The sequence below is a fragment of the Cebus imitator genome, unplaced genomic scaffold (assembly GCF_001604975.1).
Source record: "Cebus imitator isolate Cc_AM_T3 unplaced genomic scaffold, Cebus_imitator-1.0 Scaffold237, whole genome shotgun sequence".
Classification (NCBI taxonomy): Eukaryota; Metazoa; Chordata; class Mammalia; order Primates; family Cebidae; genus Cebus; species Cebus imitator.
The window spans coordinates 3,753,803-3,777,103 of record NW_016107552.1 but is presented as its reverse complement, the minus strand read 5'-3'; the positions used below and the strand labels follow the sequence as shown (position 1 = coordinate 3,777,103).

The following is a 23,301-nucleotide window of genomic DNA, read 5'->3' as shown; positions in this document are numbered from 1 at the left end:
GGCTCAAGTCCGCAGGGACCCAATTCTGGGTCTGGGCTGTAGGGTGCTGGGACTGTGAACCTCACCCAGTAACACTGTAAACTCAGAGCCCAGGGCCTGAGACTCCCCAAGCCTTGCTGGGGTTCTGCAAGACCTCCAGGCATCATGCTTGCAGGAACTGTCCACATCCCACAACCATCCTAGGACGCCTGTCCTATTGGTGTCTATGCCCCAGGGAGGACACTGAAGCCCAGAGCTGGTCACTCGGCCAGGCATGGTCACTGAGCTAGCCCCAGGGCGTCTACTTTCGCCTCATCCTCCAGGGGGAGCATGGGACTGAGTTTGCCCAGAGCCTGAAGGCTGGGGCATTTGCATACCTGGCAGCCTCCAGGGAATTGCATGAGCTGGGAGACCCGGCTGGCCTGGCTGGTCTCCACATTCCTTTGCAGCCCCATGACTTTAAAAGGAATGGGGTTTACACAGAGCCCAGGCCTGGCCCCCAGGGGCTGGCGCCAGGTCCTGCAGTCCTGAGTGGTCTGTGGGAGGCCCAGGCCAGGAGGAGTCCCCAAGGGCCCCAGCTAGTTGGGGCGGCTGGTGAGAACAGGCCGGACGGAGGCTGGGGCTGGGATCTGATGTGGCTGCTGATGGGGATGCCTGCTTGGCCCAGCCCAACCTGTCCCCGCTTCTGCCTGCTGCTGATGTCCCTCAAGTGCCTGTCACCAGGCCCATGCTCCTCCCTGCCCCTCTTTGCCCACTCTGGGCTCAGCCTGGGTTCTGCAGTGGGCTGAAGCAGACTGCCTGCCCTTGCCAGTACCCCTCTGTGATGCCAGGGACAGAATAAGCCTCTGGGGTCCCTCTCTACCCAGCCCCTGATACAATGGGCCATGTGCCAAACTCTTCAAGCTGGGCCTCTCCCTTGGCTCCCCTGTCCAGCCTGCAATACCCCCATTTCCTCCCCATCTCATTCCACGGGGCATCCCCAGGCCCTGTCCTCCAAGGCCAGGCCAGGAACCCACTCTGGCTGAGGTGCTGGGCTGCTCCCAACTTGCCTTACCCTGGCTACAGGTCGGCTCAGCGCCAGTCCCTGGGGCAGCCTCTGTTGGCCAGCAGTGTGGCTCTTCCAGGGAACTTGCGGGGGCTGTCTTCACCTGTGGACTGCGCTGCGGCTCCTGGGGCGGGAAGCCGGTGCCCTCTGCCACTCTCGCCAGCTCTTCTCCCTCTGTGGAGACATGGGCTCACTGCAGGTAATGGACTCATCCACCCCATAGGCTCCTATGCATCCGTGCCAGATCCCATGGGCCCAGGCCGTGCCCTGGGATGCTGGTCAGGGGAGCGTGGCCAATGCGGGGGTCCTGGCTGAGGCGGCTCTCCCCTCCACAGGGTGGCCCAGGTTGGTGCTGCCAAAAAACCACTCACCACCCAGAGGATCCTGGTGGAGGCTGGCTCCCCACCCCAAAAGACTCCCTCACCCCCCGAGAGGGCTGTACATCTGACCCAGTGGGGCCACCCCTGAGTCTGCAAGGCCCAGCCTCTCTAAGGTCCCATCACAAGGCAGTTAGAGAGGATGGGGGGGGGGGGCAGTGTCCACTCTCCCTCCAGCTAACATGAGCAGCATTCAGAAACGAGGTCAGGACCAAAACCCAAACAACCCAACTAAGACCAAAGTGGATGCTGGCACTGTGGCTCCTGCCCAGCCAGCCCCACCTTCCCTGGCATGAGGCAGGGGCCAAGAATTGGGCTCAGTTGTGCCAAGGCCGGAATGGGCCTGAGGGGCAAATGCTGTGCCTGTGGCTTCTGGCCAGGCAGTTACTCAGCGTGGGTCCCTGGTTCCCAGGCCTCCAGGCCCTGCTTCCACCCTCCATACGGCCCTCGCTTCCCTTGCTACTCCCCACTTCTCACTCAGGCCTGGTCTTTCCCACCACACTGGTCATCCACCACTGCCTTTCCAGCCCCGCCTCCCCATCCCGCTCCTCCACCAGGAGGCCCTCTGTCCTCTCCGGCTCCCCTCTTTGGCCAGCAGGAATGACAACTCCCAGTACAAAGCTGGGGCCGGCAGGTGGCTACTGGGCTAGGCAGAGGCCTCAACGGCCATGGCCATCCCCATTAGGCTGCTCTGCCTGGGGCTCCTTGCTGATGGCATTCTGCAGGAGCAGGAGGAGGCGAGGCCAGGCTGAGGCTTTGTCTCAGGCCCTCACCCCCTGAGGCTATTCCCTCCTATGCTCATTGTCATTCCCAGGTCCAGACTCTGACACAATGTCTGACAAGGAAGAGTTCCTCAGAGGGCTCCTCCTGCTGTCCTCCCAGCCACTCCCCCATCTCCTGCAGGCAGGATCAGGGCTCACTGGGGCTGGACACACATCCACCAAGCCTTCTCTCGGTACCATGGCCCCAAGGCCAGGCCCTTCCACAGGCCAGCAGCAGCCTGGCTGGACATACCCCTCAGTGGGGGTGGGAGGGCAGGAGCCTACTTTCTTGCTAATGGCATTTTGCAGGAGCAGGAGCAGGAGGAGGTGAGACCAGGCGCCCTGTGAGGAGCACTATGGGGTTGGGGGGGCGCTGAGGGGAGGGACCTACCTCAGAGTCCAGCTTGCAGAAAAGGGCTGTCTGGAGCTCTCCCAACTCCCCCTCAACTTGGGTTCTCTGTGGGAAGCAGGTGGCCAGGCCAAAATCCTGTGCCACTGGGGCAACTCTCCCTGCTCCTCAGGGCAGACCCATGTGCCAGGTCTGGGCTAGTTGTCTCCCAGACCCTATGTCCCAAGAGGCTCCTGGGCCTGGCTCTGCCTCCCCCTGGCCTCTAGGGGCCTGAATGAGGCCAGCATTCCAGCCCTCTTCACCATGCTCGGGGGTGGGGCCCTTACTTGAGTCTTGACTTGGGAACACCTGTTCCACCCTCCCACCATCCTCCACTCCCCTACCCTAGATGGCCTGATTGCCTCAGAAGAGAGGGGTCTTCCTAAGGCCAGGCACTGTTTGAGCAGCTGTTCATGGAACCAGGTCCCAGCCTGTGGTAGGCAGGCACCTGGCAAAGGAGATGATAAGCACATGCCTAGAGGAGACAGAGGCCTGGACAGGCAGTGCCAGGGCTCCTCCAGGGACACGAGAGCCCTGGCTGACCCTGAGATTTCTGGGTACAAATGTTGCATGGGGCCACAACCTGGTCAGCACAGCCTGGGCAGATGGGTAAGCTCTTCACTAGGGACCAGGGATACCTGACAGCACCCTGCCTTCCTGCCATGGCTACTCTTCCCCTGGAGGCAGGGCTGCCCACCCTGGGAACAGCACCTGCCAGGGGCCCCATTGTACCTTCCCTCCCGGCTCTCTCACACCTTGAATACAGCGTTCTGAGAGAATCTATCCTCAAATCTGCCCTCCCAAGTGGTTCAGCCATTGTCTATCCCTGGCTCCCAGCCTCATCCCCGGCCCAGCTTTGGCTCCAGGCCTGGGCACTCTCCTGTCGGTGGGCGCCTCTTCAGGCAGAACCTGCCATCCCCTGCGACAGCTAGTTGCAGCATGCCTGGGGGACCCTGCTGGGGCCGGCTTGTTCCTGGTGCTTCTGCCTTTCTAGAGTTTGTGGGCTGGGCTCTGGGGGGACATGCCTGTTTCAGCTGGGCTCTGCTACCACCCCAGAAAGCTCTGAGGACCCTTGGGAGACACCTACTCCAAAATGACTGGCCACATGCCCTCAGCTTGCGGATCTGCAGCAGCGCTGATGCGGACAGAGATGGAAGCAGAGGGTGGCACTCAGGGAGGGCCGAGCACAGGGGCCATTAGGAAGAGGCCGGGCCTGGCACATTACCAGCTGAGGGCTGCCCCTACCCCCTACCCCCTACCCCCAGTGTCATTCAAGAGTTCCATCCTGGCAAAAAGGCCATTTAATTTGGTTTTGGGAGTAGGAATAGAAAAGGATCAGCTCTCCAGGCTGAAGAGGGTATGCTAGGAAACAGATCCTGTTTCTTGGATCTAATACAGTTAGAGGAGAGAAGGATGTGAATTATAGCTTTGGCCTACTTGCAGGTGGGGTATACAGGCAGAGAGGCAAAGCAGGCAGCCTCCAGCCCCCTACTCTGATACCCCTGGTCCTGGCATCCACCAGGCCCTCCCACACCCCAGGGAGGTGTGCGTGGCCCACAGTGATCTCAGCTGCTGCTGAGATTAGGTTATAAAAGACACAATAGCTTCCTCTGTGTTCTCTTGGTGGGGTCAATGGCTCTGGAGAGAACCAGCCATGATGACACAGGGACACTCAGCTGTTTAAAGAAAGGGACACAGAAGGAGCTGAGGCTTCTGGCCAATAACCAGTGAGGACCTGAGGCTGCCAATACCCCAAGGAAGCTCAGATGCACTGATGATAGCTTGACTGCAACCACGTGCAAGACTCTGACTCAGCTCCACCCCACTAAACCAATGTAAATTCCTGACCCTCAAAAACTACAAGATGAGAGCGTGACACTGGTAGAAGTCAAGTCAGTCGAAGGCAGAGGGCCAGGAGCTGGATCTTCATGGGAGTGAGTCAGCTACCAATACTGACCAAATGATTAGGGCACTGGGCTCCCATCACCCCAACACCTTGAAATCACCATCACCAGGCTGGGCATGGTGGCTCATACCTGCAATCCCAGCACTTTGGGAGGCTGAGGCGAGTGGATCTCCTGAGCCCAGGAGTTTAAGACCAGCTTGGGCAACATGGCAAAACCCTATCTCTACAAAAAGCACAAAAATTAGCCAGGTGTGGTGGCTCATACCTGCAATCCCAGCTACTTGGGAGGCTGGTGAGAGGACCACCAGAACCAAGGGAGTTGAGGGTGCAGTGAGCCACAGTCGCACTGCCGCACTTCAGCCTGGGCAACAGAGTGAGACCCTGTCTCAAAACAAACAGGCCAGGTGTGGTGGCTCACACCTGTAATCCCAGCACTTTGGGAGGCCAACATGGGTGGATCAGCGGAGGTCAGGAGTTCAAGACCAGTCCGGCCAATATAGGGAAACCCCATCTCCACTAAAAATATAAAACGTGGACGGCTGTAGTGCTGCATGCCTATAATCCCAGCTACTTGGGAGGCTGAGACAGGAGAGTCGCTTGAACCTGAGAGGTGTGCAGTGAGTGGAGCCACGATCGCACTGCTGCACTCCAGCCTGGGTAATAGAGCAAGACTCTGTCTAAAAAAAAACCCCAAAAAGCCACACACACAAAAACAAAACGCACACTAAGTCTCTGCTTAATACCAAGCACCACTGCAAATTCTGCAGTGCTATTGTCTTCATCTTAGCCATTTTATGCAGGAAACTGAGGCAGAGAGAAGAAAAGGGATGGCCAAGGTCACATGGTAGTGGAACCACTACAGTTCTCTTTTTTTCTTTGAGATGGAGTCTCGCTTTGTCGCCACGCTGGAGTGCAATGGCGTGATCTTAGCTCACTGCAACCTCCGCCTCCCAGGTTTAAGCGGTTCTCCTAACAGCCTCCCAAATAGCTGGGATTACAGGTGTCTGCCAGCACGCCCGGTTAGGCTAATTTTTGTATTTTTAGTAAAGATGGGGTTTCACCATGTTGGCCAGGCTCGATCTCTTAACCTTGTGATCTGCCCGCCTTGGCCTCCCATAACCTTGTGATCTGCCCGCCTTGGCCTCCCAAAGTGCTGGGACTATAGGGAAGAGCTACCGTGCCCAACCGCCACTACAGTTCTTTTACTGCTCTTTGTCCTGTGGCCCTCAGAGGCTCCTCTGGGAACAAATGGCCACAGGTTCTGACCCAAAGAGAAGGGATTCTTTGTCTCACAGGGCCACAGCCAGTGCTGACTGGGCTAGAGGATGCCTACACGTTCACAATCCTTAAAGCAGTGTGGATGGCGCCAGGTGAAAACATCAGCACCTGCTGTTTGAGCCACCATGTGAAAGAGCTGAGAAGGACTTCTCAACTCAACCTCCACTCAGGCCCACCATCTGTGGGGGCTCTCAGGCCTGCCTTCTGCTGGGCACTTCTGCAGAGTGGCTGTCTCGTTCAGATGGATGGGAAATTCAACTGGGAAGACAGGTGAGCCTCCAGGGGTGACACAGGCTATGGGCCAGTGCAGGGTCTGGGGCAAGGAAACAGGCTGGGTCCCTGAGGCAGGGAAGGAGAAGCAGGGGAGGGCCTGAAGGGGAGGGTTGGGAAACTGGTCCATTGCTGGATGTTCCCAGGGACACAGGGAACCCTCTGACCAGGCTGGTGTCTCCTGGGGCCCTGCCAGCTGGGGAGATGAATTGGTTAGGGAACATCCCTGTCCTATTATAGGGTCTTCAGAGCCCGGCCACATGATCCTGGAGTCCTGAACTAAACCCAGCCTGGCAGAATTGCAGCTGCCAGAGCTGCTGGTGTCAGGACCAGCGTAGGGGAGGGTGCCAGTGGATCCTGGGTTTTAGAAGGAACAGGAGCTTTTGCTGATGAGGCCAGCAGGGCCCTCTACTGCCCGTGCATTTGTCCTATCTGTTTTCCTTCACAAGCCCCCGACCTGCCCCTGCCCTCATCCTGGCTGGCTTCTGTCTTGCCCATGAGCAAGATGGGGCTCAGGCAGATCTGCTCTGGTGCCCAGGAACTGCTCACAGGCATCTGAGGCCAGATACCAGTGGCCTTGCAGCGTGCTGAGGGTCAGGACCCCTTTCAGTGCCCTGCGGGAGGCATGATGTGGGCTAGTATCCCCTTTTCCTACCTGACCAAGCCATCCTTCCTACTTATAGTAAGGGTTTATGATGGGGAAGAAACCATGACAGCAGCAAACACATCTGTGATGGTGTTTGTTCACTTCCTCTTTACCATCCCCTTTCACAGACAGGGAGACTGAGGCACCCAGTGTTAAGAGTGGTAGATATATGATGTGCTGACGAGGGCCACCGAGGCTGCCAGTGACTGGCGAGCAGACCCGCGGCCACCTGCCCCGCCACCCCGTGGGATCAACTGGGCTGGAGGGCACTGCTTGCCTCCCTTCCCCACATCCACATTCTCCACGCAGGGAGGACTTGATGGTGGCAGGGGCCTGGGCCCAGCTCTGAACTGGGATGGGACTCACCGGGGCCCAGAGAGGCCATGCTGGGGGTGGTTTCAGGCCTGTGTGGCCGGGGAGGCCCAAGGTCCTTGGACGGGTCCAGGTTGGAAGCTGATGCTAAGGGAGGGCAGGTGGTAACAGCTGTGGTGGCAGCTAGTGCAGGGCGAGGCTTGGTGTGAGCATCACTGGGCCGCTGGACAGAGTCAGCTGACACAGGGTCAGGGGCTGTGGTCACTGCTGCAGCAGGAAAGAAGTTCTCTCGGCTGTCTTTGGGGTGCTTTGGAGTGGTGGGGGTGTCCCCTGAGGCCTGTAAGGACAAATGAGAGGTAAGAAAGGCTGGCTGGGCAGCCCTGAGCCCATGCTGCTCTACCCGCCAGCTCACTAGTACAGTCCCACAGGACACCCTGGGGGGTGCCAACACTGCTCATATGGCACCACTGAGCTCCCAAATACTGCCAACAAGATCCATCAGAGAGGCACCCCGTCAGGATCCTGCTGACGCCAGGACACAGCTGGGGACCCAGAACGCCTCCCTGGAAGGACATCCAGGCCATGCCGGCGCGGTCTCAGTGGAAGGGTCTCCAGCTGGCTTTGCCCTCACACCTTAGGGTGCTAGTCTGGGAAGTGTATGTCCAGCAGGACCCTAGGCATGGGCACAGCTCCCAACCAGGGAATGCAGGCACAAACAGGTGGTCAGTCCCGGAGGGTGACTTCCCAAGGGCTCATGGGAGAGTCCTGAGAGAGCAAGTGGGATGCTACAGGAGTTTGCTTCCTGGGCTTGATACCACAGCCCACTGTGACCCACTGCCATGGCGTCCAGTGCTGCCCCCAGCTTGGCCTCTGCCTGAAGCCTGGTCTTTGCAGCTGCTCCCACCACAGGCCTTTGATTTCCCGATAAGCCGGGCCCTAGGCCCTCCGAGTCTTCATCCACACAGTTCCCTTTGTCACGAGGCCCTTTTGGGGGCTCTTTTCAGAGGGCTACTTTTGCTCCCACCCATAGGCAGCCCTGAGGCAGCCTTTCACAGCTCAGCTGAGGGGCTGGGCCTACCCTTCAGCCCTCCCTAGCACCAGGCCCACTGTACTGTGGGAGCTGGCCCACATGGGGCCAGCAGCACCCCCATTCCCATCTCCACGAATGTGGGAGAATCACGTGCCTGCTGGTAGGTACTTCAGTGCACATTGTAGGAGGCAGTTTACTTCCACTGATGACTTTGTGTCTTCTGACATTTGTCAGGCTAAAACACCCTCTTCCCTAGTTCCATATGGTTCAGGACAGGCCCCTGTGGACTCTGCCAGGTACTGGGTGTCTGGGATGAGCCCCAGGCCGGTGCTCTGGGGCCCAGCCTTGTGCTGTGGGCAGCCCATTCTGTGGGAGGTGGGGCAGGAGGACAGACCTGTCTCTCGGGCCCCATGGGCCTGCAGCGGTGCCGGTGGTATCGTAGCAGCTTAGCTGGCAGCATGAGCAGACATGCTGGGGAAAGGTGAGTACAGTGTCCCTGTCCTTGCTCAGGAGTGGGCCTCAGCCGTGGGCACTGAGCCTCTAATTACATCCAGAGCACCCTCCAGGCGGGTTCAGGGCTGCCATGGCAACCGGGACATGCCGTGAGCAAAATGGACACTCCCTGAGGAGCGGGAGCAGTGGGCTCAGATGGCAGAAAATGGCCTCCAAGATTGGGCTTGAGGGAGGAGAGAACCAGAGGATGGCAGCCAGCCCCCACAGTGGCATCTTCTCTGGGCCCAGGGTAAGAGTCCTAGGTGGGAAATGCAAGGAGAGGGCCCGGGGCAGATACCAAGGTGCCCCTACCACACCAGGGTCTAAGAAGCAGGCAGGCAGGTCTGAGCGTTGTTAAGGCCTCCTTCCTTCCACTCCCCTCCACATCCTGGGAGGGGACTGCTGGAGCCTGGCCTATCATCGCCCAGCAGCAGGCAACCTGAAAGGTAAAGACCTGGGTCCCCTGGCTCTGGCCAGCCCCATAACCCAGCCTGTGTTTTCCGAGGTCTCTCACAGGAACCTCTGCCCAGCGAGCCCTCAGGGGCCCTGATAGTCATGTACCTCAGCAAAATGGGGCCTGGCCTTGCCCTGGCTCCTGCCACCTCAGTACCCCTTTTTTCTCAGGCTATGGTGTGGGGTTGTGGGGGGTTTCCTGTGTGGGTCTACCTTTTAAGGATGTCAAAAGCAGAAACAGCCCTCCTCTCAGGAGTGGTCACCACTCACATGTCTACCTGCCCCAACTGGATCAGTGGAGGAGGCAGGGGTACCCTGGTGGGCCTGGGCCTGGGCCTAGCACTGCAGCCCAGGTGGCTGTGCTGTGTACTCTGCTCACCTGGACAATAATGAAGTTGTGGGGACTGCTGGGGGTTGGGGCACTCCCTGCCAAGGACTCTGGCCCTTAGCGGGGACCAAGCTCACCCATTCCCATCAGCATGTCCCATCTGGCCCACAGCCTGCTTGGTCAAAGCTGAACCTCCTGGGCTTCCTCAGACCTATAGCCTAGGCAGGCGGTGGGGGTCCGAGGCCCCATTCCACTGAGAGGAAGCCTGTCTGGACCCCAAGGGCAGCTACCAGCCCTCTGCTAGACCTGGAACAAGGGGAACTGGGGCGAGGCTACTGGGGGCATCGGGCTACCCCTGGGGACAAGAGGCTGCACCTACTCAAATGGCAAGCCACCTACCCCTTTGGCCTGCGCCTACTCAAATGGCAAACCGCCTAAACATAAGACCTGGAGGCTTACGTTTTAGATAGAGACATCTACTCTCTCTGCCTGCCACACCTGCCCTCCCTACCACATCATTTCATTGAGCTGCGATCCCACCCCTCCCACCTCTTCGGTCATTGAGACCCCTCCTCATAGCCAGACCCTGCCCACTGGCCTTCCCTCAAGCTAGGCCTCTCCCACAGAGACTTCTCTCCTCCAGATCCAGCCCCTTACTTGCTCCTGCTCAAGCCCTTTCCAGCCTCATCACTCTTCATAAACAGTCCTGGCCCCTGGATCCCCGTATCTATCGGGCCCCCATCCTCACTGCCCTGGCCTTGCTGACCAGCTGGCCCCTGGGAACACTCTCCTTCCTGGCTATTGCCCTGATCTGCCCAAGTCTCTTCCCTGTGCCTGTGACCAGGCCAAGGTCTTTGGCCCTGCCTGTGCCCTCTCCTGGCTTCTGATGGCTTCAGGGACACTTACCCCAGGTCTCTGGCCTGTACTGTCCCTCCAGGTGGGGGCCCCTGACCTTCCTGACCACTTGGCCTCTCTCTCTTGGAAGAGTCTCAGACTCAACACAAATCCAATCTCGACCCTGGCTTGGGGTCCTGCCAGGAGGGGCCTCTCCCACTCCCCACCCCCTGCCATATCTTGGACCCCCTGACCATGGCCTGGCCCCCATCCTCCCCACTCAGAAGCGTGGCTGCCTTGCTTCCTCCCTGCTCAATAAACTCCAGGACTCCTGCCTACCCTCTTAGGACACCTTGCCCGCTACATGCCTTCCCCTTGGGGGCCCCTGTACAGGCTGCATCTCTGCCTCCCCTCCTAGCCACTTGGCTCCTAACCAGCCTGGCTCTAACATCACTTCTTCCACTTCTGTCCCAAATAGAATGGTGTTCCCAGGTGAGGTCAGCTGACTAGGGACCATCTTCCTTGTTACAGAAAAGGTAGCTGAGGTAAGGGGGCTCCTCAGCATGTCTGAGCTGGAGTCTGGGGCCTGTCCAAGGCCCTGCCCACCATGGCCATGGGCTGGAGGCTCAGCTACCCCCTGCTCATCTCCCCTTGGCCCAAGCTGACCACAAGAACAGTTCCAAGAGTGAACCTGCTTCTCAGTCTGCATCGTGGGGCCTTGACGTGGGGCAGGCTCTGCAAGATGAGACTGGCACAGGCGAAGTTGGGCTTACCTGTCTCTGGGCGGCAGCCCCGAGGTGGACCTGGCAGAACTTCACAGCCTGCTCCAGCGCAGCCTCCTCATCCACCTTAACAGGGAGATGCCCGAGATCAGGGGACCCAGGCCATTGTGGCTGGCTTCCCCAGAGCCCTGTCTGTGTAGGTAGCAGACCAGCCTGTGCAGGGGGCATGCCCTGTGGCTCAGGTGCCCACGACCACCCCAGACTCTGCTGAATCGCCAGCTGTCCCCACTGCTGTCCACACCCAGACCCCACCTCCCAACTCTTCACGGGTAGCAGGGGAAGGTGCCTGTCCAATGTTCAGGTGGCGGTGCCTGCACAGGTCCCACAGCACCAGTTACTGGGGCCAGGACTGAACCCAGCTATTCCTCTGAGCCCATCTGGCCATACCAAGTTCATTTCTATGGCTGAGTTACTTACATCCTCACAAGCTGAAGCTGGCAGGCAGACTCAGGGCCCCAACCAAGCCTTCGAATTCGGCTGAGGCCCAGTGGCTAGGGGATGAGGGGAGTCTCCTAAGCTAGAACGTGCCCCTTAAGTGGGCAGGATGGAGGGCTGTGATCAGAGTGGGAGAGGCCATTCGGAATTCCAGACCTGACGGTGAGAGCCCCATGCTGTGTTGAGTGCGTCCAGAGATTCAGTGCCCAAGGTACATATGATATGGGGCAGATGTGGGGGGTGCATTGCAAACCGACACGTTTAGGGGAAAAACTGTCAGGGACGGTCATCCCATTTCAGCCAGTCACTAAATTTTGAAGATTCTTCCTATCGGAATAATTTTAAATGGAGAAAAAGGAAAGTGCCTGATATATTAAAATAAAATCTTTTTTAAAAAAGAAAGCAAAATAAGAAAGGCATCTCTGGTCACACTCAGGGCACTGCAGCCATCTTTAAATGAGAGCCACAGAAGTCTTGATAGAAATGCCCTAAGATGTGCCCAGAGGCCCGCCGCAGCAGTGGGAGCAGTGGTCCAGACTCCCTGTGCTGGTGTAATGAGGTTTCTGTGATGGGTTCTCACTTTCTTCCAGGTTGAATATCAACTTTTTTTTTTGAGACGGAGTTTCGCTCGTTACCCAGGCTGGAGCGCAATGGCGCGATCTCAGCTCACCACAACCTCTGCCTTCTGGGTTCAAACAATTCTCCTGCCTCAGCCTCCCCAGTAGCAGGGACTATAGGCACGCGCCACCATGCCCAGCTAATTTTCGTATTTTTAGTAGAGACGGGGTTTCACCTTATTGACCAGGATGGCCTCGATCCCTTGACCTCGTGATCCACCCGCCTCGGCCTCCCAAAGTGCTGGGATTACAGGCATGAAGCCACCGTGCCTGGCCTGAATATCAACTTTTTAAAGCTCACTGCAGAAAGTGAACAGTGGGGATGGGGTGGGAACAACACCTAAACCCACCCCAAGGGCAGGCCTGGGACGACCCTCCTTGAAAACAGAAAGGCCAGAGTGGGGGTGCTGCCAGCAGACAAGTGCCCTCAGGCCTCTGCCCACCGCCCACCTGCTTGATAAGCATGTAGGTCTCCGACATGATCCTCTCCACACGGCCCAGGTCATAGGCCATGCCCTTCTGGCCCTGCTGCCACACACGGTAGGCGTCCAGCAGAAGTGTCTTGCCAGACTCTGTGTCCTCCAGGAGCTTCCTCTTGCGGCTGAGCCGGGGGAGCGGCTCCTCAGGGTGGCCATCCCCTCTGGTCCCCATGGTGGTGGCAGGAGCAGGGGCTGGCTGGGCTGGGGTGAGCAGGGTGGGCTGCTGCCGGGCACTGATGCTCAGCTCCTCCAGGGACAGCTCAGTGGGCCGGCTCTCAGTGCCCCGGTCCCTCGGGGGGCGACCTGGCAGCAAGGGTGTTGTCCGCTCCAAGTCTGAGTGGCGAATAGTGGCCTCGCCTGTGTCCATGGGCTCAGTGGGCCCTGACCGGGGGCTCTCCTTGTCCTTTCGCTCCCCACTTTGGTCTGCACTGTCTCCTGCGTCCATGGCCACAGGCCGGTGGTTGAGAAGGCCCACTTTGCCCCCTGGCTCGGGGCCTGGCCCTGAACCATCAGTCAGAGGGGGCTTCTTCGGCTGGGGGAGGCCCTCCTGGCCATCCTCAGGACTGGCCTTGTGTGAGACATCGGTGGTCATCCTGGCTCCAGGGAGGCCACAGACCTTGGGCCCTGGGCGTTCTGACCCCTACAAAGAAACCAAAGGCAAGATGCTGTGTCGCTGGTGTCTCCACTGCAATGAATCACCTCTGGGCACTGGTGTGCCCATCCTGGGCCTCTCCCACCTGACATCTGTCTGGCTCTGGATATCTGCTAGCTGGCCAGGGCTGTGTCCCAGTTATCAGAGAATAACACTGGGCCCAGAGGCCTGCATGAGAAGAGCCGTCCCTTCTCTGTACCTCTGGCTGCCCTACCACACTCCCAGGTAGCAAGGGGCTGATGGGACTCTGGAGGTGGTGCTGCTCCTGAATAACAGGCCTGGGCTGAGTTGGGGCAGTATTGTCCAGCTCTTCTTCGACTCCATGATGTGAACTCTGGGCAGCTCTGGGTATTTTATGGGAGGGGACCTGTCCAGGGCCACCAAGCATGTTTGCTGCAGAGCCAAGTCTTCCTGTCCCCTAATGCACGAGGCCTGCGGTTGGCGGCTGGCTGGCAAGGACTCCTCCCCAACAGGCTCGGGATGCCAACCTGATCCCCTGCACCGAGTCACAGCCAGCCCTACCAGGTATAAGCTCTGGAGGCAGTCCTGGCTCAACTCCCAACAGCCCCACCAGCTAGGCTGGCTACTTAACCTCCCTGGCCTCCTCTAGGTGCTCAGCTGTGAGAAGGAGGCACTGCTGCACCTGCCTCGAGGCTGAAAAGGGACGATGCACGCACACAGTGTTCTCGCAGGCCTTATCAGCCTGCTAGGGAGAGGGCTTGGGACCCTGCCCTGGGTGATGCACGCCTTTGGGGAGCTCAGTTTTGTGAAGTCACTATGTCTCTTACTAATCACCAAGTGCATCCATGCCTCACTGAATTCACGTGCATTCATTACCACGGCTGACCTTCCCTTCCTAGGAGGAGGCAGGATGGGTGCTACCTCACGGATGGGGATCCTCAGCACATCCTGCTTAGGTGTGTGCAAACGGTGGGATTGGGCCCACCACCTGGGATGAGCTTGGGAGCGTATTCACGGGCCGTGGAGGAGAGGTGGATGCAGGTGGCATACCTCTGCGAGCTCGCTCAGTGTGTCCTCCAGCACCTTCACAGTGAGGATGAAGGCCCGCTGTGCCAGGACCTGGCGGTCAGCATCTCGTAGATACTTCCTGCAGTCATACAGGGGTAGTCAGAGAGGACGGGAGAGCATCTGACACCACACAGCACTGCTGGATGGTGGCTGTTGCCCATGCCTGCCTTGGGGATGCCTTGAGGTTGGTTCCTCAGTGTCCCTACTGCCCACCTGTTGGGGCTGCTCCCCTAGAAGCCTCCTGAGCTCCCTCTACCCACAGAGCCAGTAGGCCTCTGACCTGGCACCAGCCTGCTGCCCTTGGGCCCTCTGCAGTGGGTCCACCCTGTGTGCTGGGCTCAGTGACAGCTGGGGAAGGCCTACCGCTGCTTCCTCAAGCATGGCTGCAGGGTGCCCCAGGCCCCAGCTGGAGGCCCCTGAACTCCTGGCACACCGTCTGGCACGAGGTAGGTAAGTGAGACAGCCAGAGGGTGAGGCAGTGCAGGCATGGGAGGGGGCTCAGCCCAGCTGATGGGGTGAAGCCTCCAGGTCAGGCCTATCTACAACTGAGCTGCATCTCTTCCAGGACCCCCCAACACCCCCCGTAAATGACAGCTGCAACAGATGGCTCTGCTGTCTGTCCTGCCCTTTCTGGCAGAGGGCTCTCTGTTTACCATTAAGGCCTGGGCACTCCTGTCGCTCAGCCCACTGTTACTGGCCTTTGTCTGGGGGTTCCCCAGCCATCTTCTGAACATCTGTTTTCCTTACAACCTGATAGCACCCAGATAACCCTGAGTTGGGGGAAGCAGGAGGAAAGAAAAGCCTGGGTTGTCCAGAGTCTCAACCCAAAACCAGGATCAGTGATGACAGCCTGTGTCTGCCCCAGGGTGCCTGGGGGCAGGAGGTATTGTTTAGGTTCTAGACACTGGGACAGAGAGGACCCTGAGGTGATGAAGGGCTGATCCAGGCTCCCAGACAGTAGGCCTCACAGCTGGGCCATAGCAGTGGAGAGGCTGCCTGGAGTGGGTGTGCCCCTGACCCACACAGCATGCTAGGCTGTGTCCAAAGTGGCTGCACTCACTTGCCCTGGTCTGGGGTCCGCTGAAGCATGGAGGACACCTTCAGCAGGGTGCTGTGGTCCCGCAGCTGGGCCAGCACCTTGAGCAGCAGCACGATGGAGCGGTTCATGTGCCAGGCGAAGCTGCCCGGCCGGTCGATCTCGTCCACGGGTATCCGCCAGATGCCCTGTGGGATGGATGGCACAGGTTGAGGCAAGAGTCTTGGGGACATCCTGTCTGGTGTCCTCTGGAACCTGCCACAGTGCCAAAGGGGATGTGTCCATCCAGGGGCTTCTTGGACCCTCTCACTGTCTCAAGGAGGACAGAAGTGTATCCCCACCCTTACCTATTTCCTCCTCCTAAGTGGCAGCAAATGATTGATATGCCCACTGCTCTACAGCCTCCACTTTTGTATGGTTGCCTCTCATATGTTTGCGGGACCTGTCCCCTATGGGATGCACTTAGGTGGAGCCTGATCAAATGTGAAGACACAGTGAGAGGCCCAGTGTGTACACTTCCCTGCACAGGTGCTTACCCAGCCACAGGACCACTTGTTAGAGGTGGAACTGCTAAGTCAAAGCAGGCTACAGGGAAGCTCTGGCAAGGCTCCACCCTCACCCACTCCCTTCAGCAGTGCCCAGAGAATCATCTGCAGCTTCTGAGATGCCGGGGTCCCCCTACCTCTTCCCACTTGCCATCCTGCACCACTCCTCTATGAAGGCTTAGCCAGGGCAAAGTTGGCTTTGGGGAACTGCCCCCCCATCATCTCCCGTGGCCCCCACTTTACCTGCTGCGGCACTGGGCACACCCTACCTATCACTAGCTCCAGAGTCTAGTTCCCTGCAGTGTCCTAGTGACCAGCATGGCATCTGAAACCTACTTGGGGTCCAGGCAGGGTGTGTGGAAAGCACAGATGGTGGAGGGAGTGAGTGATGAGAAGGAACAGGCATTAAGGAGGCCCAACTCTGGGGTGGGACCTTAGGGGCCTGAAATAAGTTGACAGGCTCCCAGATGGGACCTTGCAGCCAATCTGCTGGAGAAACTAATGCCCAGAATGGACCAAGGTTATGAGTGACACTGCCTTCTCCTTGGCATGGGGCCTGGCACACATCATGCTGCAGTACAGGGTTCTGGGGACCTGGGCCACTGGACACAGGGACCACTGCAGGATGTCTACGTGGTGCCCCTTTCAGGACCCTGTCCCCATGGGTCCTTGCTGATTGTCCACAGTATCTGTCCACAGGTGTGGGCCCACCCTGCTCTAGCAGTCCTGGGAGGGAAGCCAGGCACCTTCTGCCCTGATCTGTTAAGGCCTGAGAAGAGCTTAAAACTTGCAGCTTCGAGCCCTTGTGGCCTCTACACTGGCTCCCGTTGTGACATGGAGGGTCCACCTGCAGGGTGGGGGACTGTTTGGAGGCCGGCAGCCACCTTCTACCTTCTGGCAGTGCCTGAAAAGGACAAAACTAGGGTGCTGCAGCTATCCACACTTAGGGTGGCAAACATCAACGCTGCATCTTCCTACCATGCATTCGTGGTTCCTGCAGCAGCTTATGAAGACACCTGCTTTCCAACAGGCAGGGTCTGTTTACAGTAGGTGCCAGAGTGGGCAGACACTGTCTCCTGGGTATCCATCTACTGCAGCAGTGCGTCCTGCTGAAGACCCTCCTATCCCTGCACCTCCCGGGGCACCCAGACACCAACAGACACACCCATGAGGACGGGTCTAGTTTGCATCACACACGCCAGCGCAATTTGGATCCCCATCTCCCTTCCGTTTCCTTTTGTAACATAATACCGCTGATTTCAGAAAGGATGGAAGACCAAACAAATTAGGCAGTGAGTCCATGGAAAAGCAGAAGGGAACCACAGATGATGCCACCCGCTTGGCCACCCCCACGCTATCGTGACTCTCAAAACTTTCCCAGCCAGCCCTGAGAGGCTTGAAAGGCAGCATTTTACATTTGCATGTGCTCTGGTTTCATTTTGGCATCTTGCTTGGCCTTTTCCTGGTAATAGTGTGCTGAAGGGCACGTTTCCCCGGCAGGGTCAGGCTGGCTAGTGTGTCCTTGTTCATCTCTTCACTGTATCTTCATTCACATGCCCCAGTATGGGGGCTCCTGTTTTTATATATCATGTACTGGGCACCATTCCCAAAAGCCCCCTCTTCTGTAACAGGCTTGTCCTTTCCCTACCCCCAGGGTTGGCCCCCTTGCCTGCTTAGCAGGGCCTGAGACCTACCCGCCAGCCATAGGAATTCAGCCAGCAGGTGGGCCCCAGGATCCCAGCCTGGCTTCCCCTCCTATTGAGAGTCTTTGGGAATACCCCTTCTTCTCTGTGGCATGCGGTGGTATGTAGATGGACATATGCCCCGAAGGGTGGGGAGTCTTCCTGTGGCCATGAGGCTGGCCTCCAGAGAAAGCTGGTCTGAAGAAGGAAGCCACCAGGCAGAGTCATGAGCAGCTGGGTGGTAGTAAACCAACTGGCTTTCTGCATACACCAGGTAGAGCTGGGCTTCTGTGTTTGCAGCCAGAGACCCAATGAGAAGGATGACACCAGCAGCCCCAGGATGATCTGGACACGGCAGTTCCCCTCGGGGGCAGCAGCCACAGCAGCCCTCTACCTCTTCTGTTCCTCTAACACTGGGCCTGTGGAGGGTTATGAAGTTCTAGAGAGCCAGGGTACTGAGAAGGGTCTCCTGGGGTGGGACAGGTGGAAGGGATGGCCGTTGCTTTACCTGGTCTTCCTCACCATGACCCACACAGGGGGAAGGGGCATGGCCAGTTTCCAACTGCAGCAGCAGAAGACCCACTGCATTTGGCCCAGGGGGCACATGTTTGGGCCTCAGGGAGGGTGTGGGGAATGTGCCGGGGTGAGCCAGGGGGAAGCTAAGCCAGGGCCAGACAAGAAGGGCATGGACAGCAGTGACCAGGAGGAGGCCTGCCTGAGGGCAGGTGGAGGGAGCCAGCACTAGGTTAACACCCCCATAGCATCCGAGGGAAAGGCAGAGGCAGGATCACAGATGGGCAGGGACCAGGGGTAGCAGCTAGAAGCAGGAACCCCATGAGGAGGGTATCCTCTGGCCCTCTCCTAGTTCTCCCTCAGTCCCAGGTCCCGCTGCTCTGGCCGTACCCCCTGACTTGTGTCTCCCAGCTCCACAGGCACACATGCTGTCTTCAGATTTGCCCCACTTGATTCCTGGGCCCTGGGTCACCAGGGCTGGGTTCCCTGGTGGCCAGAGTGGCTGGGATAATGTTTGCTTAGAGTTGAGGGCAGCTGGAAGTGCACACCAGCAGCCTCCAAGCACTTAAAAACACTGAGATTGTGCTGAAAGCTCCCCCTCTGCACCAAGCATCTCAGTCAATCCCCCAAACCTTCAGAATGCCTGGCAGATGAGGTCACAGAGCCTGACTTTAACAATCTGAATAATTTATGGAGCCCCAGACTAAGCTGAGTGCTTGATACAAGTTACCAAACCCCGCCTATAGCCTTAAGACTTGGTTGTCCTCCCACTGCTCTTGAGGAAACAGAGCTTCAAATGCTGAGGTAGGGTGAGCCTAGGGGTCCACAGAAGGAGGGCATGACTGCTGTGATTTGGGAGCCCAGAAAGGCTTTCCCAGGGGAACCGAGAGCTGGTTAAGTGGAGGTGGTGGGGAGCTGCTGGGCCAGCCTGTGCTCTTGCCCTGTCCATTCATTTATGAGGGGGCTGGGAAGCAGGGTAGTGCCTGGGGACCGTGCGATCTTGGCAGGGGGTACCACTTAGAGGTGACAGATGTTCCTGAAGGTATAAAACACTGCTACTCCCGGTCCACGGCTCATGCTGTCTCCAGCACACTGTGGTCTCGGGGGAGCTTACTCCTGGAGGGGCACCCGTTCTCTTTTCTGCCGGACACAGCCTTTTCACTCAGCCAGGGCCAACCCTGAGCTCGACAGCCTGAGGCCACAGATTCAAACACAGTTCTGGTTTACAGGAAACCCCACTGCCTGCTGCTGGGTCACTGCTTGGGCCATTTTTAGTAGCACAGCCCAAGGCTGCTTTGAGACTCCCTGGGCTGAGGGTTCCCAGTCCTGTCACCTTCGTGGACCCCACCTTTTAGTCATGACTCTTTCTAGAGCTTCCTCCACTTCAAGGGCACAAACAAAGGCTCTTCAGGAAAACAAGTGCCCCTGGAAATTCCAAGGCAGGAAAGACGGGTGAGCAAGAGGCACAGGCCAGTCTGAACAGCATTCAGACCCAAGGCATGAGCTTGTCACAGAGTGGATGAGGGTCAAGTGTGGGCTGAGTAGGGACACAGAGATTCATCCTATGTTGACACTGGGAGGGACAGCCTGAGTATGTAATCAGCTTACCCCTCATTTTCCAGAGAGGGAAACTGAGTTCAGGTGACCTGCCAAGGCTTCCTACTGATGCAAAGTGGGACCAGGACTCAGGGGCAATACTTGTCCACCTCAAGTCTCTTCCTACAGCCCCGCTTTACACTCAGAGGAACAAGAAATCGGCAGCGTCCTTGTTTTACAGATGTAGAAATGGAAGCATGGAGAATGTAGTTTTGCCAAATCACCTCAGTTTTGAAAAGGTGGCTCTTAACATTGGAAAAGCCCATGGCAGGGGCAGGCTGCCACTGGAATACCTGCTGGTGAATGGGGTGGCTGGCAGGTGGCCAGTGTCTTCCATCAGCACCATGGGTGCCTCAGGGTGTCATAATTAAGTCCCTTGGGCAATGCTGCAGGAAATGGCCTCTAAGCAAGCTCTCAGCTGGCCTTTCCAGCTGTCCACTGCTGCCACACCCAAAGGATTCAGAGGCAACCCCCTGCCCCATTCTGGCATTCCCAGGGCCATGCCCAGCTGAGATGCCAGGTGAGGCTCAAGCAAGAGGTCAGAAGAGGAAGGAACCATACTTGGCAGTACCCGGAATAGCTGTGAAGGAGCTGCCTTGGCGCTGCACAGACGTGCTGAGGAGGGAACACACAGAGAGGTGCCAGCAGCCATCTGGGAGACCCAGGGCACCTGGCCTAACAAGGGAGCAGGCATGCAGCTGGGCAGGTGGTCATCTGCTTCATACAGCAGTCTCTTTCCTCTCCAGCTCGTGCAGATTGTCCAATCCAAACTAGCCTGAGTCTGCTTGCAGCCTTCTTGAGCTTGGCCCAGCCTGGTCAGGTCCTGCCTGCAGGGTTGCCCTTAGCTTCCGACATCTGCAGCCAGTTTCAAGGGCCTGAGTCTTGGATGGAACAGCTGCCCTGCCACAGCCCCCTGGACTCTGAACTGCCTATGGTGGAGCAGATGGTGGAGTAGGCAGGAGAGCTGCATCTCTCTGGCTCACACCTGTACCTCAAGGCCTTTGAGGAGAGCCTGGCTTCCTGGGGGCTCATGACCTATGAGGCAAGATGAAATCTCAGAGAACTCCTGAAGCCCCTGGGGGGAAGAAAAGCCCACAGGCAGAGAGTCAGGACAGACAGGGACACAGGCCCCTGGGTCCTGCCTGTAGACTGCCCAGAAAAGTAGTATTCCAGGTCAAAACCACAAATCCTGGCCTCCATATCCCTTTGCCCTTGATGTAGCCCTAAAGTAACTCTGATTCCCAAGAGGGCAGGAAAATATCTTGTCCCCTTCATGTTCCTAGTGCTACATCCAGGCTAGCCCTGAGTAGGCACTGGAGAGTTTATGCCACAGACAAATCCCCTTCAAGGATGCTGGGGAAGCCCAACTTCCCAGTGATCCAGGGGGAGGGGACAGGAGAGAGGCTGGAACAAGGAATAATGGGCTAGGAGAGCAAGGGCTGTGGGGGGTGTTTGAAGAAAGCCAGAAAAAACCAGGATGCAGCTGATGCCAGAGAATAAGCCTCTGCCAGGCAGATGAGGAAACAGGCAGCTGAGCTGGGGTGGAGCAGTGACTCCCTCAGAGTCTACCCCACCACTTGCAGCATCCTGGGCAGAAAGTGTGTCATTTTAATCCTGACTTTTAACTCAGCTAATACAGTACATGCATTTTCCCGCATCATCAAAAACACACATTGAAAATGACCACAGAGCACTTCACTGGTAAGCATCTGGCTCTGAGACCTAAGGATTCTGATGAAGAATGCTGGGCTGAACGTCCTTCCCCACAAAGCTTTTCTTCCGGATGGATCATGAAGAGGAGACCAAGAGAATGGACACATGAGCAGCAGGCTGGTCTCCAGGGGGCAGGGCCTGGTGCCTGAGCCAACACAGTGGGTGAGTGCCCTGTCTTCCTGGGCCTCCTAGCTCCAAGCCAGCCCTGTATGCCCATGGTAAGATGGGTGAGCAAGGCTTCCTGGAGGAGCTCAGCTCTGCCAGCTCTGTTCACAGAAAACACGGCACTGTCAGCAACCAAGGGAGAGCCCGTTCCCCTGATGGAGGGATTCCTCCAGCACCCCTCGTGGCACGGGTGCCGTGGTGACTCAGTGCTCAGAACAGGCGAGGGCGGGGAGCCCATTGGCATCCCATTCCCAAGAGCAGCGGGCATGGGGTGTAGGAGCAGACTGCATTGAGCTGAGGGCCAGCTGCCGAGTGGGTGGCTGCAGCTAGAGAGTGATGGAGCCTCTCAGCAGAGAGGGCTGCTGGAACAGATTAGGGGCCTTCCCCCACCAAGAAAAGAATAAAAACTTCCTCCTGGTTCCAGCCTGTTCTTAAGCATCTCAAGCGAAGCCAGTAAGGGGATGGAATCTGGCCCTGAGGTCAGGAGCAGCTGTGGGGAAAACACCAAAATCTTCCACAGTCTTGGGGACACCCCTGTCACCCAGAAGCCCACATGTCACCAAAATGGCAAAACAGCTTGGAGGAAAAGGAGGGGATGGCGTGGGGCGTGTAGGGCTAACTTCATCTCCTGGGGCCAACTGTCTTCACAGGCTGGCTGACCAGCTCCTTTAATACATGATTTCACTTATACCTTGCTTGGGGAGAGACTTGTTCCAGGGCAGCCAGCCAGCAGGGAGCCAAGACTACAGCCGAACTAAGCCTACAAGGCTCTTTGCACTCTACCCGGCTTGTTCCCAAGGATCCGCATGCCACAGTCAGATGAGGTCCATGCACAGCTCACTCAGGCTCGCCTAACACAGCCTCTCTATAAAAAGCCTGGAGCTGGCGTCACAGACAGAGCCAGGCCGGATGGGCAGCACCCCTCCGAGCCCTGGCCCAGATTGCTCCTTCTGGAGCCTCCCTGCTTAGGAGTCCCGAAGGCTTTAGAGACAGGACTGAGTTTCCAGACCAGCAGCTCCCTATCCTCCTGATGCCCTGCAGAGCTGAGGGACCGGCCCCTCCCACACTCCAGCTCCTCCCCTAAGGTTGGGAGGAAAGGGGCCCCAGAGGCAGGCCAGGTCGAACACCCCTGGGGGCAGGAAGTTCCTGCAGCTTCTACCACAAACCTATCAGGGCGGGCCTCTCTGGCCGCAGGGTTGTGCACAGGCCACCAGGGGCGCCCTGGCCTCCGCCCACTCATACACCCCACCCCGCTCAATGTGGTCCTGGCTCTCTAGGCTGGGCTACTAACGGCAAGGGATTCCCCGCGCCATCCACAGGTAATGAGTTCTCTCTGCAGGCAAGGGCTGGGAAAGCCTGCAATTTGCCTGCAGCTGGCGCCCGCTTGTTTCCAGCCTCTTCTGCCAAATAAGACATCGCGCGCTAGGTCCCCAGAACTGCCGGGCTGTTCCTCCCCTCCCCCTCCCGGGAAAAGCAGAAACGACAAACAACCAAGTGCGTGGGGAGAGCCCCGCCGCCAACTCTCCTGTGGGCTCTATGTGCCGCACCCCCCATCCCATGCAACCCTTACCCCCAACCCCACTCTTCCTCCCACTCCTCTGCGGGGCAAGGTCCTAGCCCAGCGCATAGAGCCGGCCGGTGCTTGTAAAGCGCTGGAACCATTTTCCCGTCCCCGCACAGCAGCTATTTATAGCTAGAGAAGCACCGCGCCCGGACGCGCTGCCCACCCGGCCGGGCGGCCAGCTCACCATCCCCTGAGCGGCACCGAGCAGCTCCTCGTCGGCGCCTTCCGCCGCAAAGTTGCTCCGGCGGGCGGCTTTCGCTTTCGCGCAGCGCACGCCCCCACGAGCCAGCTCCTAGCCCAGGGCTTGGTCGGGCTGGATTCACCCGGGGCTGGATGTGTTGGCGCGTGTGCGGGTTTTACCAGCGCCTACCTCCCCCGCGCGCCGCCGCCCAAG

At 58.2% G+C, this 23,301-nt stretch overlaps 1 protein-coding gene across 6 annotated transcripts in view; it reads right to left on the bottom strand.

Annotated features, from left to right (window-relative positions):
• CABIN1 (calcineurin binding protein 1) overlaps positions 1-23,301 on the bottom strand; it is a 158,821-nt gene that overhangs the window by 1,238 nt on the left and 134,282 nt on the right. For all 6 annotated transcript variants that reach the window (XM_017498113.1, XM_037727702.1, XM_017498114.2 and 3 more), the window contains 6 exons: positions 15,154-15,317; positions 14,076-14,172; positions 12,384-13,052; positions 10,873-10,947; positions 7,017-7,299; positions 1,034-1,198 (listed from right to left, as the gene is read on the bottom strand). In XM_017498113.1, the coding sequence (XP_017353602.1) occupies positions 1,034-1,198; positions 7,017-7,299; positions 10,873-10,947; positions 12,384-13,052; positions 14,076-14,172; positions 15,154-15,317 (1,453 nt within the window). The remainder of the gene's footprint in view (positions 1-1,033; positions 1,199-7,016; positions 7,300-10,872; positions 10,948-12,383; positions 13,053-14,075; positions 14,173-15,153; positions 15,318-23,301) is intronic.